The 17,994-nt window shown below is 37.4% G+C and overlaps 1 protein-coding gene across 1 annotated transcript in view; it reads left to right on the top strand.

The window, feature by feature from the left end:
- The first annotated feature begins 7,832 nt into the window (after positions 1–7,832).
- Positions 7,833–17,994, top strand: part of LOC140144661 (fibroblast growth factor receptor 2-like) — a 74,408-nt gene continuing 64,246 nt past the window's right edge. Inside the window, exon 1 of the mRNA XM_072166470.1 lies at positions 7,833–7,956. Coding sequence (XP_072022571.1) covers positions 7,908–7,956 — 49 coding nt within the window. The 5' untranslated portion in view covers positions 7,833–7,907. The remainder of the gene's footprint in view (positions 7,957–17,994) is intronic.

The following is a 17,994-nucleotide window of genomic DNA, read 5'->3' as shown; positions in this document are numbered from 1 at the left end:
AAGAATGAGTAAGTCAAGTTCACAATAAATAAAAATTCCTTTAAAAGGAATAGGGCGAGCAAATGAATTGTCAAGATAAAGGTGTAGTTCCATATTGATAAGTCCAAGTAAAATAAAAAACATGTTTTACGTCCAGGTTTTTGAAAAAAAGGAGTAGGAGGGCCTTTTTATTTTGTATCGCAGAATCGATGTAAATACCCATATTTAGAGCTATTTTAGCGTGCACAATAATGCCTGCAAAAAGGAGGAGGCCTCTTTTTATTTGTTGTTCTGAGGGTAGGCCCCTCTAATGATCTCGAAACCTTCCAAATTGTTTCTTGTATATTGAGAAGGCTATAAAAAGCATCTCAACTCCCTAGACATATTTTTTAAAAAGTTATAGGGCCTAACTGAATTGCAAAATATAAAAATATAATTGAAGAAACCTCCAAAAAGGAGGGAGGGGACGTGAAACATGTTTATTTTTGTATTTGGCCTAATGCAGTATTACTTCGATTATCACTTGTCATCATTAGCAGAGGAGTGAAATTTTGATTGAAAGAATTAAACTAAGGGACGCACCTTTGGATACTGAGAGGGGGGTAGGAAGTTGGGGTCGGGGAAAGTTTTTTATTTTTTATAGTTGGTGGAGAAAGTTGTTTTTTTTGCTCATGAAGTGGGTGAAGTTTTTTTTTTTTTGAAAAACTTCCTACCCCACCCTGAGAATCTAATGGTGCATCCCTAAGAAGGTTTGTGTTTGAAGTTATATAAATAACGAACTAAGAGCAATCGAATTAGGACAACAAAATAAAAAATTAAAACCCACACCATAGGACTGTACGGTAAAACATGTACCAACAGGCTACTTTTAAGACTCACCCACCTTTGTAGGACTACACAACAAAATAGCCCTCCACCATAGGACTTTGCGGTAAAATATTTAGAGGAGTATGCCAATTAAGGCCAAGTAAAAAAAAAATGTATATGTCCGGACTTTTTCAAAAATTGGTGACGTAGGTCCTTATTATTTGTTATCGTGTTATTGTTTTACCATTCATTTCTGTGTAAAATTGCAATGGCAAATGTTTGTCAACACATCATAAAATCGGGGAGGCCCCCAGATATTTTTGTTATTTCCCCAAAGCCCTACCCCTAGCTTGAAGAAAGTGTTTGCAATGTGTTTATAAATGAAAACTAAGAACTTCTAAACTTGTCATTTCATCACAACAATTTTATAAACAAAGTAAGGAAGCAAATAGGAAAAATAACTAAAATATTTGAAAATCTCCACAAATCGGAGAGGGCGGGGACGATATACACGTTATTTATTTTACTTGGCCTAAACAATGAATCACCACTCATGACTCGAGGTCAAAACCATTATGTAAATAAGATAATGTTTGCATGCGATGTCAAACAAGGAAATGTTGACATAAATTAATTGACTGTTTGGTTTTCACGATGCTATTAATTTAGCCCAAAGATTAGGAAAACTAGCAAAACTGGTGAACTGGTACTGTTCAAATAAAAACATCTGCAAATCTTGCTGCAATTTCCAAATAGTATTTCTATTAATTATTTTTGTTATTTTTTTAAATACAAACACATTACTGCCTATGACGACTTTATCGTATTACTTACATATCAAAATCAAGTAATAATTACAAAACTCGCCGTAAACTATCACCTCTGTGGGTGTTTGGGATATAACCAGCACGAATATTTTCTCAACACTGCGGCATGTGAAAAAGTAGGTCAATAGTCAGAGAATACAGGGTGGGCCGCACCCACCCAAAAATATATTGCTATAAGAATCCCTTTAAAAAGAAATGTTCTGGCACAAAGGAGGAATTACAAAAAAATGGACCGTTCACAAACACTTGTTAGGGGTGGGGGGGCTGATGCAAAATGGGGCCCGGGAAATTTGAGTTGATAGGCTATGCTTTTCTATGGGGTTGACCTAGACTGCGGAACTCAGTCCTCAATGATAGTCAGTCATTTATCTTTTGGTCGTTATATGACTATCATTTGAGGGACTGAGTTGTTATAATATATCTTCCGAGGTGCAATTTCAGACAATAGCTGGGGATTAGTGGGGCAGAGGTTATCTATTGAATCCTTTCATGACCACTGAAGCATAGTCAAGTCTGCCAAGGACACTCGGGCCGAGTGTCCTTGGCAGACTTGACTATGCTCGGCACAAATTGAAAGACCATATGAACTCTCGACAAAAGAATGCATGCATGTCAGGTCATCGACACCAATTTGGTGTTTGTTATGACACCAATTTGGTGTTTGTTATGCACCTCGAAATATGTACCTTAAAGTCTGTGTCTAGGGTTGACCCATAATTTTCATGTCCAAAAAAGGGGGGCTGACATTTTGAGATCTTAAAAGGTGGGGGGGGGCAAAAATTTCCACGATGAAATTTTTTTGCATCAGGCTCCCCCCTAACAAGTGTTTGTGAACGGTCCCTAAGTAAGCCGTATATTTCTTTTTTGGGGCGCCCGCTACGGCGGCGTCCCCCATTATTGGGGCGCCCGCTACGGCGGCGTCCCCATTATTGGGGCGGGCGCCCGCTACGGCGGCGTCCCCATTATTTGGCTTGACTTTGCAAAAAGCTTCTAATTTCAGTCTTGCTAGATTTACTTCGTAACTATTTTGCTTAAAATTATGCCCAGCTTAGAAATAAAACCACAATATGCTTGGATTTTATTTTATTATTGTTTTCTGATGTGCACGGGATAAAATGTTGTGCGTATATTCTTTGTTTAAAATACAAAATTAATGGACTTATAAAACACCAAATACATCGTGACCTTTGTATGGTCAGGTATGGTTTAAACTGCAGTTTACCGCCTCTTAGAACCCGATAGACGGTGACATTTGACCATTCTAATTATGTATGTTTTGAACATGTTTGCACATGAACTAGTTGTTTACAGTGTGAAGAATCTACAACATGCTCATCTATCAGGGCACAGTTCTTTAACCCCAATACATTTGTGCATTCATTGAATGACCTTAAAAATTGGCTACAATAACTCATACTCTGCAACTTAAGGTCAAATTTTGCACTATGATTGTTCAATTGAGGTTATTGATAATATGCCACTGGAATGAGGCCATTGTGGTCCATAGTGACCTTTGCACACCTAATCCTTCAACCAAACAAAACAACCACTGCCCAATCACGAAATCACTAATTGCTTTATAAAAATATGTGCTTCACTGCTAACTGATTGTGACCAATATTAGAACACAGCTCAGTATGTTTGTGGTGACTATCTCTGATAAAAAAACATTAATTAACGAATTTCTGCTCAGCAGAGAAAGGAATAAATTCGAAAGACATGATTGTGTTGAAGGTCAGAAGTGTATTTGCAACCCGAGTTGCCAACCCCGCGATATGGTAGCCCAATTAGGCGACTTTTAACTCGTGGTTCACCGTTGTTGGGCAGTTTAAAGCAATAATGTACGATTTAGGCGTACATCATTTTGTTAGTGTTTACCCATAATGCTGAATGAAATAATATTTATTGTAATATGCCTAACTGCTGGGAAGGGTTCCTAGCAAGGTAAAGTGAAAGAAACCCCAATGGCTATTTAAAATAGAGTTCTATGGCCGATTTAAAGTCATAATTATGACGTAATTTTGTTATTTATTAATTACTATTTTTAGCAGAATTAATAACATAAAAATGGGCTGTGCCCGTCTCATGAAGAATAACGATCGATCTTACCCTTGATTTAACAGGCCTGTCAATTTCTTGGAATTGTTTGATATGAAAGGAGGGTATGCTTTTTTGTATTAGTTTTAAGTATTTCCTAGCCTCTCTTAGCCACAGGGTTGGCTACAAAAGACACAAAGTATACCTTAGGATAAACTGGCATGAGTGCGCTGACCCCATGTTTTCAACATTTCAGGATTGTTTGTGGACGGAGGTCGGGTGAAAAACGAAATTACGTTTACATGACTCGGGGGGGGAGCTTACTTATTTGTATCTTCTATACTATCCATCATATAGGCCTACCCTAGGCCCTGCATAACAAAATTCAACAATATTCAATATCCAAAGCAATATCCTCACTACAATAGGCCCCCAAAACAGTACTCCCACCCCACATAATCGCAAATTGACACGAAAGCTTCATTCCATGAAGCATTTCTCTCGTATTTGATCACCATATCCCGTCCAGCTCACATTGGGCGCCCCATTCCTTTTTTAAAGGAATTTTTATATATAAATATAAATGTGACCAAATCTGGTCCAATCAGGCAATAATGAAACTGAGATAGGCCTAGGCCTGTAGGCAAAAAGTGAGGAGAAAAAGCACTAAAAAACATAAAAAGGATTTGCCCTTTTATACATCATTGCACCAAGATAAGGTTGCGTCACAAACTTGTTCCACGCATGTGCGATTCCGCAGTGCGAATTATCTTCATCCAGATGAAGCAGCACTTTACCGGAAGAAGAAGAAGCAAAATGGAATTTAGCATAGGCCTATGATTTCCAATCCAAGACAAATTTTACCCCTAAACAGGATATCCCCCCGGGATTACACTCAGCGCTCGAAATAAGGCGCGTCCTTGCGTCAAATACCCGTGAAAGTAGGCGCGGACCCGTCAATTTCCTACGGTACGGGTCCGCGTGACCCGTAAAAGTTGAATCAAAGCAAAGAGCAGAAAATCATAGTTTTGTTGTTCCACTGGATATATCTGGTTCACATAATAGGTCCTGGTTCACGTACTAGCTCCCTGGGTACACGTTCATTTTTTCCAACCCGGGGTTTCAATTGTCTACAATCTACATACCGTGATCGCCGTAGCTAATTCTCTCTATTAAAATTTCAAAAGCATGGGTCCTCGGTCGGACCCTTGAAAATTGGTGAGGACCCTTGAAATTTCAAAGACAAGAGTCCAGAGGACCCTTTGATTTTTCTTCTTATTTAGAGGCCTGATTACACTTGAAAAATAGCCCTATAAGCAGAATCTGAAACGTACGCCCTTACAGACTTTTGAAAGAAATTAAACCCTTGTTGTACGGTATGGGCGGAAATGCCTCCATGGGAAATCATTTTATAACCATTCCTTTTTAGTGTCAGCTTTATATTTGTCTCAATATTTGGGTGCAATACACCGCTATAATACTACATGTAGGTGATGCTCCCAGCAGCATTGCCTTAATCTGTTGTAGCCCTATGTGATTTCATGTAAGACAAATAGCCCGGGCAAATGGGCTATTCCAGAAAATAGATGCACACCCCCTATAGAGGAGTTCGGATATCCGGACTTTTTGTCCAGTCGTGACTGTTGGAAATCCAGACTTTTAAAGAGCCCAAAGGCAAAAAAATCCGGCAGAACAATAGTTCAAAATCAGAAATCCTCAATTTGAGAGCTCATTTTTAACATTTCCGTGATTTTTCCTTCATTTGATTGGATTTCCAAGCTTTTTCTAGTAACATTGGCAACTGGAATTCCAGTTTAGAAAGCAGACTTGGAAATCCGGACATTTCTTTGATTGAAAATTTTCTCCTCTATAGGGGGTGTGCACCTATTTTTTGGAATAGCCCAATAGGCGCTAGATACTGATGGGCGTATTATATGAATCACCGTTCAGGACCCACTTAACACTATCATATGGGCCTGTGATATTAACATGACTAACATGATCAATCTACTCAACCTATTTATGCATTCATAGAATGCCATTTGTATGGATTGGGTATGTAAAAACTCATCCTTTATATCTTGGGGTCAAGTTTGGGTCTGTGATTAATGAATCGAAGTTACTGAACTATGTCTCTGGCTATTGGAGGAAGCATTGTGATCGCTATAGTGTTTTACGCCGGGTTGCCAAACATCTGCAGCCCAAATTACGGAAATGGCTTTTTTGTCTTGTTAGAACAACCAAGATGAAATAAGAACACATAGCTTATAAAGTGGCCATATACATGTATATAGTGCCGTCACTTATCTTAAGTTGTACTTATAACAAGTCAAAAAAGCTCAACAAGTTGGGATAGTTTAGTATTAATGACAACAATTTTGCTGGGATAATGTGACATGCTGTTAATTTTTTCTGATTTTGCCAATAAGGGCTGGGGTATGAACGTTTGGACAGTATTTATTGTGGGACATTAGAGCACAGCAGACATATCGAATTGCATTCTGAATACGAAGAATAATTTTTTGAAATTCGCAATGTAATACACATTTTATGGCAAATGATTAAATTGATATTTTTGATATTTAACAGTACTCGAAGTAAACTTTATAATCTGATGATTTATATTTAAAGTGTTTGTAGGTGGGATGAAAAGCAGACGATCAATTGAAACTTTTGACCTTTCGTATTGAAGATATGGATTTTTTTCCCAAAACACCAAAAAAATTAGGTCTTTTGGGAAAAAATCCATATCTTCAATATGAAAGGTCAAAATTTCAATTGATCGTCGGCTTTTCCTCCCAGCTACATACACTTTAAGAATATACATATATCATTAGATTTATAAAATTTACTTCGAGGACTGTTATTATATGAAAAATGTGAAAAATATCAAATTTTTATAATTTGTCATAAAATTTGTATTATAGGTCTATCCTGAATTTCAAAAGATGAACATTATTTGATATCAGAAAGACATTATTCGTATTCAGAATGCAATTCGATATGTCTGATGTGCTCTCATGTCCCACAAAAAATACTGTCGAAATGTTCAAAACGCTCATTCCAGATCCCTTAAAGAATTTAAATTATATTATCATTGTTTCAACAATTCGTTTGGTGCCTTGAAAAGAGCCGTTCACTGAAGACTGCCCCTTTAGTGTCTACAGAACAAGGCTCAACAAGCAGACCTCGCCTATCTGCTAAATTTAAAGGTTTGGTGGCCCTAAAAAGAGCCGTTTACTGAAGACTGCCCCTTGTTAACAGAAAACAAGCAAACCTCGCCTATCTGCTTAATTTAAAGGTTTGGTGGCTCTGAAAAGAGCCGTTTTCCGAAGACTGGCTTATCAACATTAAAAAACAATCAGACGACGACGATTAATATAAACCATATTCCGCATTTATTTCATGTGTCACAGACTCACAGTGCCCCTCCCTCACAAAAAAAAAAAAAACTGGGAAGACGAGCAAAAATAGGGAAGGGGAAAAGGTGGGTGGGAGGAGAGAAAAAGAGGGAATTTGTACTCAGAAACACTGCTTTTTATATGCCCAAAACCAGGAGCTTCCGGGCATAACTTTTGATCAGAAATTGGGAAATTTTTCAATTTTGCCCCACCCCAACTCCATCAGATAAGATCAGGTCTGGTTAGTGATGTGTCATCTCCTTCAAAACCTTTCTCCCAACCACCGAGCACTCTCCCAACTCTTGAGTCAATAGCATTAGGCCTACTTAAAACTATATTAATTTTGTTGACAATCAGAAAATTTGAGGTTTACCTCCTCAAAACTCTATAAAGTAAACTCAACAAATATTCAGTTCTTTGAGCATGTTTGAGTGTATTTTTGGAGGGCATGCAACTATCGCAAATCGCGAAGTCAATCAAAAATCGCAAAGTCAATCTTGAAAGCAGCCAATATTTTTCCATAACCATTGATTTTTATGAGTAAGGAAAAGTCGGGAGGGACTCGTTTAAAACTCGCCCAATTGGGCGCCAAATTGTGGGTATGATAACACTGAATTAACTTCAAAGTACTCGATAGGGGCAGGAAGTACTAGTTAGACTACAATCTCTACCACAAAGACACCATCAACACTATTAATTACACCTGTGTGTGACTTGAACTAAAAGGAAAAGTGGATGAGTAAGAGATTTTTCAGATCTATTTGGCAGTCAAGTAGTCAGTTTTAGAGTATTAGTTTATTTTAACACAGAACAAAATGTTTGGAACTTAATACGGATATATCACCTACCTGCAGCCATGGAATTTTATATATTTTCTCTCATTTTATTTGGAATTTTCTATAAAGGTAAGTAAAATGTCAAGTTTTGTTAAAGAAGTTTGAATAAATCCAATTGTAAGATAAGAAAAAAATACTACAGTGGCTTCTCGTTCTCTGGTTTGACCTACCCAAGTATCGCATCGAAGTGTGATTGCAAAAGCTTGCGTATAATTTATTAAGTATTTCAAATTGAAGCGGATATATCTGTGCTTGCTTGTTTGTTTATTTGTTTGTTTGTTTGTTTGTTTGTTTGTTTGTTTGTTTGGGTCCTGACGGGACCAGACTCGGGCAAATGCCAACTGACCCAAGCGTAAAAATTATGTATACAGAATTAATGAACGAAAAGATTGAGTATTTATACAGGGCTGTGCAAAAACTATGAGCCCTTACGATGGTAAAAAATTGGTGGGGGTCAAGAACATTTTGGCCAGATTCACGGGCCGCCTTTTAAATAAAACGCGCTAATAGATTTAGGAAAACAGTATAGGGATACGGAAACGCTTAAATTTACCAATTTTCCTGCCCATAAATTTAGCATACAAAGGGGGAGGGGAAAAGTTTTTTTGGCAGGCCGAGGGACAAGCAATAGACCGGCCGGGATGAGGGAAAGCATTTTTGCACGCCGTTTGAAAATCCACTGGCTGATAATTGCATACTCCCTTATGACTCTTTAAATAATGGACATCTCACTCTTTTGGAGTGACATTTACTCTTTTAGAAAGAATTTTGTAGTAGGCCTATATATGCCCCGGGATATAGGCCCGTTTATGTACTCACTCCAGTGGCGTAGCGTCATAGGGGCACGGGTGGGACACGTGCCCCCAATCGATCTGAAATTTTAAAAAATCCCATAGGAAAATGGCCGAAAAACGGCTTGTGCCCCCCCCCCCCCCCAATCAGACCCGGTCCCCCCAATCGGATGACCCACGCTACGCCACTGACTCACTCTAGGGCCTATCACTATAAAACATGCTGGCCTGTATTGAGAGAAACAGGAATAATTCTCAAAGGTGCACCTAAACTATAGCCTATACTTAATATGTGCTTTGTGTTAAGTCTAAATATATACATCAAAGAACATCATAATACTAGTACTAGATTGGCCCGGGGTATTTTTTTTACGAAAACCAACCTAATCACGACATTCGACAAATTCGGTTCGAATAATCATGATAATCATGCCGTATCATTCGTCATTTATGAACGGTATCAAGTTCTCAACACGCTTTCTTTGGATCAAATTTAATCTGGGACGGACTTAATCATCTTCTAGCAAAATAACATGTCAAAAACTTGTTGTCAAATGTCAACCTTTATCAGAATATAATCTGTTAAAACACATTGTCATAACTGTAAGGGAAGTATACTGAAGATCTAATCAGGGATATGGTACGATAGCCCAATGCTATAATTAAATATCTTACTTTTAAGAATGACTTTCCTTTATCCCATCATTATAGACGATCAAAACACTTTCAACTGCAATCGGTGGTCCCGGGTTCAACATCTCAAAAAAAAGTAACTAATCCCCGGGAACTAACCCCCTTAAACAATGGTCATTATTTAAAAAGGGACTATTGTATTACAAATCCGTAAAATGCGTTGGAAGCAGAATTTATTTCTGCGCATTTTGACACCTCATTTGATACGATAGCCCAGAAAACAATCAATTTAATGTAGTGAGGTCCAGATTTGAAAGTTGCACGTACATACAAATTTGTACAATACAAAAACACTCAGATAACATTACACAGATTTCTTTGCATTACACTGAATGCAAAATCAATAGAATTTACTGCAACTTTCAAGTCTTGGGCTACATTGATTTAAATGTACGATGTGACGTACGTCAATATTTAGTCAAATTTATTTTTAGACATGAGGTGTCAAAATGTGCAGAAATAAATTCTGCTTCCACAACGCATTTTACAGATTTGTATTATAATCACCCGTTTTTGAATAATGGTCATTATTTAAGGGGGGTTAGGTAGGCCTACTTTTTTTTAGATGTTTATAATTGCACTACGGTCACCCCCACCCCACCCACCCCCCCTCTCCCCCCGATGATGGCCGCCAAAATATTTGAGATTTTTATGCCTTTGTTGTACTTTAACGTCGTTTCTTTGTTGATTTTTATATTAAATTAAAGAAGATATTTTCTGGAACAAAATACGGTAGGTCGATCTATTTGGGAACGGGTTTCGGATTTTTATTTTCTGGAACGACTTAATGTAGCGGCTTATACAAATGATTGGTTAGGTTACTTTTATATACGTGCTACATAAAATAACATATACTGTGATCGCTATCGAACATAAAATAATCCTCTAATTAAATGCCATTTCGAGATCCACAGCCTCACCCCCCCCCTAAAAAAAAGGTTGAGATTTTTATACCATTTTATTTTTTATTCTTGCAAAAAACCACACTTACCTATGGAGCAGTGCAATACACATAATCAGGCATAACTCGCAAACGCAGAATCGGAATCAATTGAATTTTGGGAATAAGCTATTTTCATGGATATGATGATATCTAGGGCCTACTGACAATGTCATAAAAAGATGATGCTAGGATAATTAAGTACTCCTTTAACTGTAAACTGCAGACGACAAGTTTCATTCAGTCTTTTTATATTCAAAAATGTCAGAATGGTATTGTATATGACCATATTTGGAGTCAGCATGAACAATGCATTAAAATGAGTACAAACAAGCCTAGTATTGGTTCAGTGGTTCTTGAGCTATAGGCTAGCTCTCGATATTTTGAGAGCTCTTGTTGAAGCTGCCTAGATATCCAGCACGCAGAGCATGATAAAAAAAATCCTTTAAAAACGGAATGAGACGACCAATAGGAGCTTTGATGTGATGTGTTGAAATGTAACCGTTTGGGTAGAATTATCTTCTTTATAACAAGCGGATTGGTTTGAAATAGAAGGAATAGGCCTAAAGCTCAATTTACCATTTCGGTTACTATTGTTAGGCAATGCTATATCATGGGGGTGTTCAGTGGATCTAGAGCAGTCATGAGGGGGCCAATTTGAGAAAAGTTATATTGTTACAAAATGTGTCAAAATGAAGGCCCAATTGAAGCCATTAGTGGACCATTATTCACTATTTTTATTAAGTTATTAAGCATTAAGTGTACGGCTGTCCAATAAGAAGAAGTGAGAACGGCTCAAATAAGAGTGGGTCGACATGTGAACATTCATAATGATCGCGTCAGACATGCTAAATGAAACACTACTCTATGAACCATATTCACTCTCACCCCAACGACATAGCTCAATGACCCACATTGGTCAAGCAAACCTTATATTTTGACCTCAAGTTGTGGAACACGAGTCTTTGTACCCAACACTTCCAAAGGTCATTTTTGAGTGTATAGAAGCATTGGGATTAACGAACTGTGCCGTAGAGATGAGGTGCGTTCAATTAAATACTACCAGGAAATTAAATTACGGACTTGCTAATTAATGTTAATCTATCAACTGTTAGGCCTATGTTTATAAAAGTAGGCAGATGAATGCAGACAACATGTGTGCATTAATTATAAAGTCAGTCCTAAATTTTATTTCGGAATACGGCTTTATCATTTCATTTCCCGAGCATACTAATGTGATATTCAGTCCTAGTATGCCTATTCTAGTTCGCAACGACATACTCGTGCGATACTCGCTTTTCTTGTTCATTCGCATGTCAAGTAGACTGCTTTTTATTCATACCATTCCATGTATAAAACACTTTCCTGATAAAACACAACACATCCCTAATTACTGCTCCCGTTACTGCCAGAGAAAAGTTTTTTTTTAAAAATTTTTTATTGGATAGCTATAGCTGGATCAGAACAGGATTGGTGACCTTTCCATGTTCAGAGGGATTAGAGGCATGATAAATTAAAATGGTCTACCAAAGTAGACTAGCGTACAAGGTGATTCAACAAGAAGTAAACTTTTGTATGAAATCTATTATGAATCTGCTATACATGAAAATATCATCGAAAAGAGCAGATTCTGAACGTCTAAAATAAAAAAAAGAGAATTATTTGTAATTGCTGGCACTAAACCTGAGTTATAGACCTATACTCATTCGAATAAAACCAAACATTTTTGTCAGGCCCGTGATGATTTATTTCGGGGTGGGAGCTGATTTTTAAGTGGACTTGGGGCGTTTTTTTTAAGTGGACTTTTTTTTTCAAAATTTAGAAATAATTATTTTGACCAAAAAGGCATAAAAAAACGTTATGGGTCAAAGAGGGGCCTTTTTTGGCCTTTGGCGTCCGCTCCCCTTCCCCCACCTATAGTTACAGGCTTGATATTTGTAGCTGCATGCACACGGTTTCACGTAGTGTATTGATTGGTAGAGCGCTAATGCAACTTGAAATCTACGGATGTGCTGCAGTTTGTATGGATACCTCCTCGTATAACCATGATAATTATTATACAGTTATAACTCGTGCAATTCATATCACGGTAAAAATTGTGTTTTGGCAAAAGACACTTTATGTGTCATCAATTGGGAGACATGTATCTATTTAGACACTAAGTCATGTCTCTGTACAAGATATGTTCAAATGTAACGACTCTTTGCAAAACACTTACTCACAAGTCATGTTTTTATACAAGACACTTCGGGTTTCTAAGACGCGTCTTTTGTCATCAATTGGGAGACATGCCTGGCTGGAACGTGTCCTTGTGACTTAGATTATGTTTTTATTGGTTCTATTTTCTGTTATTCCTATTGTTCAAGACACGTCTATTGCCAAGATATGTCTTACATAGTAACATATGACGCCAAGACACCATTTTTAAACGTTTGGTAAATGAAACCGTGTGCAGTTACAGAAATGGTTGAATGAGTATTAGTATAACTCGGGTTTGGTACAAGCATATACACAAATTCTTTTTATAATCCACAGAATCCGCTCTTTTTAATTATATTTTCATTTACAGCGAATTCCTTCTGGATTTCGTACCAAAGTGCCACACACTTGAGTACAATTCTTTTTCAATAAGCTTGCGGGAACAAGTTGCACACATAAAATAAGTATAGGAAAGGTAGCACAAACTGCCAAATCCTGCAGCTATACGGAGCGTGTCCCATATCCCTGGTTTGATAACAAAGTACAACTGTGTTCAAGAGCCGACACCCTTTGAGCTAGTTGCTATCTGGTTTCTCATGAACAAGGAAGAGACACATTTCTTTGTTTTCAAATCATATGAAGCGACATTCATAGATCCGTTAATCCCATATAGGCCTACACTATTCCGCACACGTGTTTTAGCACGTTTAGACTAATTAGTTTGGCCACTAACCCATCATGACAATGAATGAGGTATGCACCGATGGCCGCCCCTTCCCCATATAAGATGTTTTGTTGACAAAATGTTGGTTACAAGAAGGTGCAAGGATCAAGCAGGCGGACTACTCTCTAACTTTCTAAGTATAATTCTTTTTGAATAAGCTTGCAGGAAGTTGCACACATAAAATAAGCAGCTACGGAGCGTGTCCCATATATCCCTGGTTTGATTTACATAACAAAGCACATGCAACTGTGTTCTAGAGCCGACACCCTTTGAGCTAGTTGCTATCTGGTTTCTCATGAACAAAGGAAGAGACACATTTCTTTGTTTTCAAATCTTATGAAGCGACATTCATAGATCCGTTAATCCCATATAGGCCTACACTATTCCGCACACGTGTTTTAGCACGTTTAGACTAATTAGTTTGGCCACTAACCCATCATGACAATGATTGAGGTATGCACCGATGGCCGCCCTTCGGGGGCTCACTCCCATTGTGGCCTGTACACCATCCGCGATAATCAAGTTTTGAAAAGCACCCTAAACAAGGATTTAACCCTTGGCTAAAACGACACCCTAAACAGGGATTTCATTCCTAACATCAAATTTCATACCCTAAATTTCATTTCCGCGTATTTAGAAATTGCAATTTTGCTACCCTTTTTTTCCAATTTTTCATGTTTTTGACACCCTAAACGCGATACGCGCGTATCGTGCCTACCCACGAAAAACGACCCTTTTACGCGTTTTCATTATCGCGGATGGTGTACAGACCACAATGGGAGTGACCCCCCCGGGGGCCGCCCCCTTCCCAGATGTTTTGTTGACAAACTGTTGGTTGCAAAAGGGTGCAAGCAGGCGGACTTTAAACCTTAATCTATTAGATTGCGATGAGGGACAAATCTAAGTGTAGTCAAAAAGTCTTAAATCTAACCCAGTGGGAGCTAGTGGGCACAGGTTAGGATTTCGACGTCGAATCAACGTTGATACAACGTCGAAGTTTCAACCTAACCTGATTTCAACCTGATTTCAACCTGATTTCAACTAACCTCTAGGTTGAAATCAGGTTGAACTCCATCAAGTTGAACTCCATCAAGTTGAAATCCTAGTGCAAATACAACGTGATTTCAACCTGATTTCAACGTCGAAATTGATTTCGACGTCGAAATTTCAACGTGATTTCAACGTCAGGTGTGCCCACTGGGTAATAGATTAAAATTGAACTAATCTGAATTAGATTAACATTTTTTAATCTTATAGATTGAAATTCAATTACAAATTAAAAAACAAAACAACATCCTTGCAGTGGAGTCGTTGTCGAGCTCTATCGGTTTTAGAACAGCATAATTTCCAGGGGAAAATAATGTTGCTTTGGCAACGCATAACACTTATAATTGTTTCTGAATATTTCATGCTTACGTGTTAATCCAATCTGCGAATCCAATCGTCAAAAATGGCGATATCGTATCCATTTTATATTGGGTGCATGGAAAAATGTAGGTCGGCTTTGGAGCATCATTGCACCAACGTATTCTAGAATACTAGAGTGGCAATGGTCCTTTAGGGTACAAACGTTGACAGACATCAATATTATCATAACCTGATTAGACTGAATGCACGCAGAATTTGTTTGAAAATAAACAGCTATAAATAATAGTAAATGACATACATGTTACTTTACAAGTGCATGAACAGTCAGAAATTAATTGAAGAATTTTCTTAGACGAATACAAGAGTTTTTTTTTCTTCGTTGTTCGTTATTCCATTGAATGTATTATTTTTAAAGGGCAAAATCTAAAAACATTGTCTGAATTTTTGCCCTAAACATTTACTTTGTGTAAAAGTAAAAGTGGGGGCATGATTTAGGGATTCCCCACCCCCTGGAGGTGATGAGCATGCTACTATCAAACTGATAAACTATTTATAACCCACTCATGCTGATGACTAAAGCGGGGGTTTAGAAAACGCTCTTCATAATGGCGTAAGTACAATTTATTTTAACACCAATACATCAGCATATCCGGAATATCCCTATTCAATCCAACCGTAACCGTAGGAATCATTCTCATTCAACTTGAAAGGCTATCTTCTTGGACATTCCTTTGCTCGCCTTTTTCCTTTTTCAAAGGAATGTTTATTTAGTTAAAATGGCACTGGGACAAGCACTCCGACATACACGATCATAAAGCCTAAAACATTGTTTGGTTCATAAAAAAGATTGTAGTAGAAGGTCGAGATTATTTTTTGAAGGGGTCAATCTTACCTGTTTGCAAATACTAAAAGATAATTATACGAATAGGATATCATGGGACGTCAAATGCAGATTTTCTTATTTTCAACTTCTTTTTCACCTTTTCAACTTCAAACGGCTTTGTTCCATTTTAGAGCATTTACTTTACAAATAATAAGTATCAAATTTAGATATGCGCTCCGAGTCGGCAGTATATTTTGGGTAGGTCGGGATAATTTTATACCAAACGAACACTTTTTAAGCCTACGTTAATACGTTTTCTGCGTAAAAGCATAATAAATTTGACTTTGTATCAATAATAATTTACCTCTAGGCAACGCCGCAGACTATTACCTATTTCCGTTGCAATCTAGAGCCTATTGTATCATACATATCACAGCTATCTCCAGCTATCACGGGGAAGACATCAATTATATTTAGGCTTAGATGTACACATGTCAAGCTGGAAAAACATGTTTGTTTTAGTTTGAAATGTAATCGGGAGGTGGGACTTCGAAACAAATTGTACGGGGATGTACTTTTTATACCTATTTTTTGCTGTTTCCACCAGTATACCTTTGTTTCCAATGGACATTTTATTGTGAAATAGCATTGTACAAGGAATACATTAAACAAATTCCACATAGCCCCCGAATGAAAAGTATGTTCTTTGTAATCACTCAAAAAGCACTTTGTGTGAATTTTACATCCGAACTACACTCTAAATTTTGCAACGGTTAATGTAGTTGTTAATGGTTGAACCGTTTGTTGCATTCTCTTGATGCTACGTACTTTGAATAAACATGTGTACATTATGATATAAATACCATTAAATGGCCACATGTGTCAAAATTAGTCTTTTGGTAAAGGGCTCGTAATAATTGTTAGAAGACAGTTTCTTTGCTCTTTATACAAATTACACCATGTATTTTACACTAACATATATATATCGCGTAGTTGTCCCGAAAGTATGAGTTTGTATTTTCGGGACAATTATGTGTTAGTGTAATATAAATAGCCAAGAAATTACTTTTCTAATTACGAGCCCTTTTCCAAAAGACAATAGACACCTATGGCTGTTTTATTGGATTTATATTTTCATATGCACTGCATGTATACAGGTTTATTCGAAGTACGTAGCATCATGTAAAGTCTATGGGGGTGACGATTAGAAATGGACGGCAATATTGAAAAACCCTCATTTTGGGCCATTTTAGACGCTAAAATGCCCATAAAAATAATAGCACTTAGTTGATAGTAGTTCGGATGTAAAATTCACACACAATGCTACCTGAGTGAGTACACTTCATTCGGGGGCTATCAGCTATAGCAAAAACAAAAAATGTCCTATACCTTAATGGTTATGGAACAAAGGTGAGCATGCCAATTTGTAACAAAAGGTACCAAATATGTCCAAATTGGGTACTTTGATGGGTATATTTGCCAAGAATGAGCGCAATTGGGCGCATTGGTATTCCCATCGATACCAAACATTGATGTAAAGGTAAACTTGGCACTTCTCGTACACCTTCAACCAAAGAGAAGCCCAAATATGTTTCAATTGTGTCACAGTATAGCTCCAAAATCGTTCAAGAAATAAAGACGCGGTGATCCATTATAGTTCAAGAGATTTCAGTTCATATTTAGGCACTACAATCGTGCAAATCGTGTTAAAGTTGCCGTATTTGACAGATAGTACTTAGTACTAGAGATTATTGATCTATACAATTATAGGAAAATAAGGTTGGCACACATTTCCTGTCTTTTGGTTTAATGTTGGACCAAGCCATGTTGTCAACCCTACAACATTGAAAGATGGGGAGTGGGAAAGGGTGAGATATAGAGGGGAGTCTGTACTTCACATATATTGCATGCATGTTTCACTCGCCTCTCCAATTTTGATAGGGCACGCATTTCCATTGTTTAGTGCAAGTGTGCCAACTATTTTTTTTCCTGGATTGTAGGCTATGGAGCCATTTCAACAACACCCCTCATTTAGTGGAAAAAGGTCATTGAACTTTGCACAGATGGTCAAGTTTAAATGTAAATTTTCATGATCATATTTGGAATCAATATGAAAGATGCATTAAAATGAGTACAAACAAGCCTAGTATTGGTTCAGTAGTTCTAAAGATAGCTCTTGAAATTTTGAGAAAATATTTCAAAACTTCAACTTTTTTGCGTTGAAGCGCATGGCTAGCATGCAGAGCAGCGTGTCAGAAAGTATGATGTCAATACAGTTAAACTTTGTGAGAGTTGTTCAATCTGCTGCGCTTGGTATCAGAGGATGATTTAAGGAAGCCCCATCATGCACTGCAAAAGTGTTATCACTAGAGTTTCAACTGCCACTTTACTTTTCAAATCCCATTGAATTCTGTGCAAAAGATGTTGTTTAAGAATTGTGCGTGTGTCATTATTACTTGGTCGATTTCAGAACAAAAGTGATGTATGCATGAAGGATAATTCACACCTTTTGTAGGTAACATAAAATGTGAAATCGACTAGCATTTTGAATGTGTTTTTATTGTAAATA

This window comes from Amphiura filiformis, unplaced genomic scaffold (assembly GCF_039555335.1).
Source record: "Amphiura filiformis unplaced genomic scaffold, Afil_fr2py scaffold_70, whole genome shotgun sequence".
Taxonomy (NCBI): Eukaryota; Metazoa; Echinodermata; class Ophiuroidea; order Amphilepidida; family Amphiuridae; genus Amphiura; species Amphiura filiformis.
This window is presented reverse-complemented; position numbering and strand designations above follow the sequence as displayed.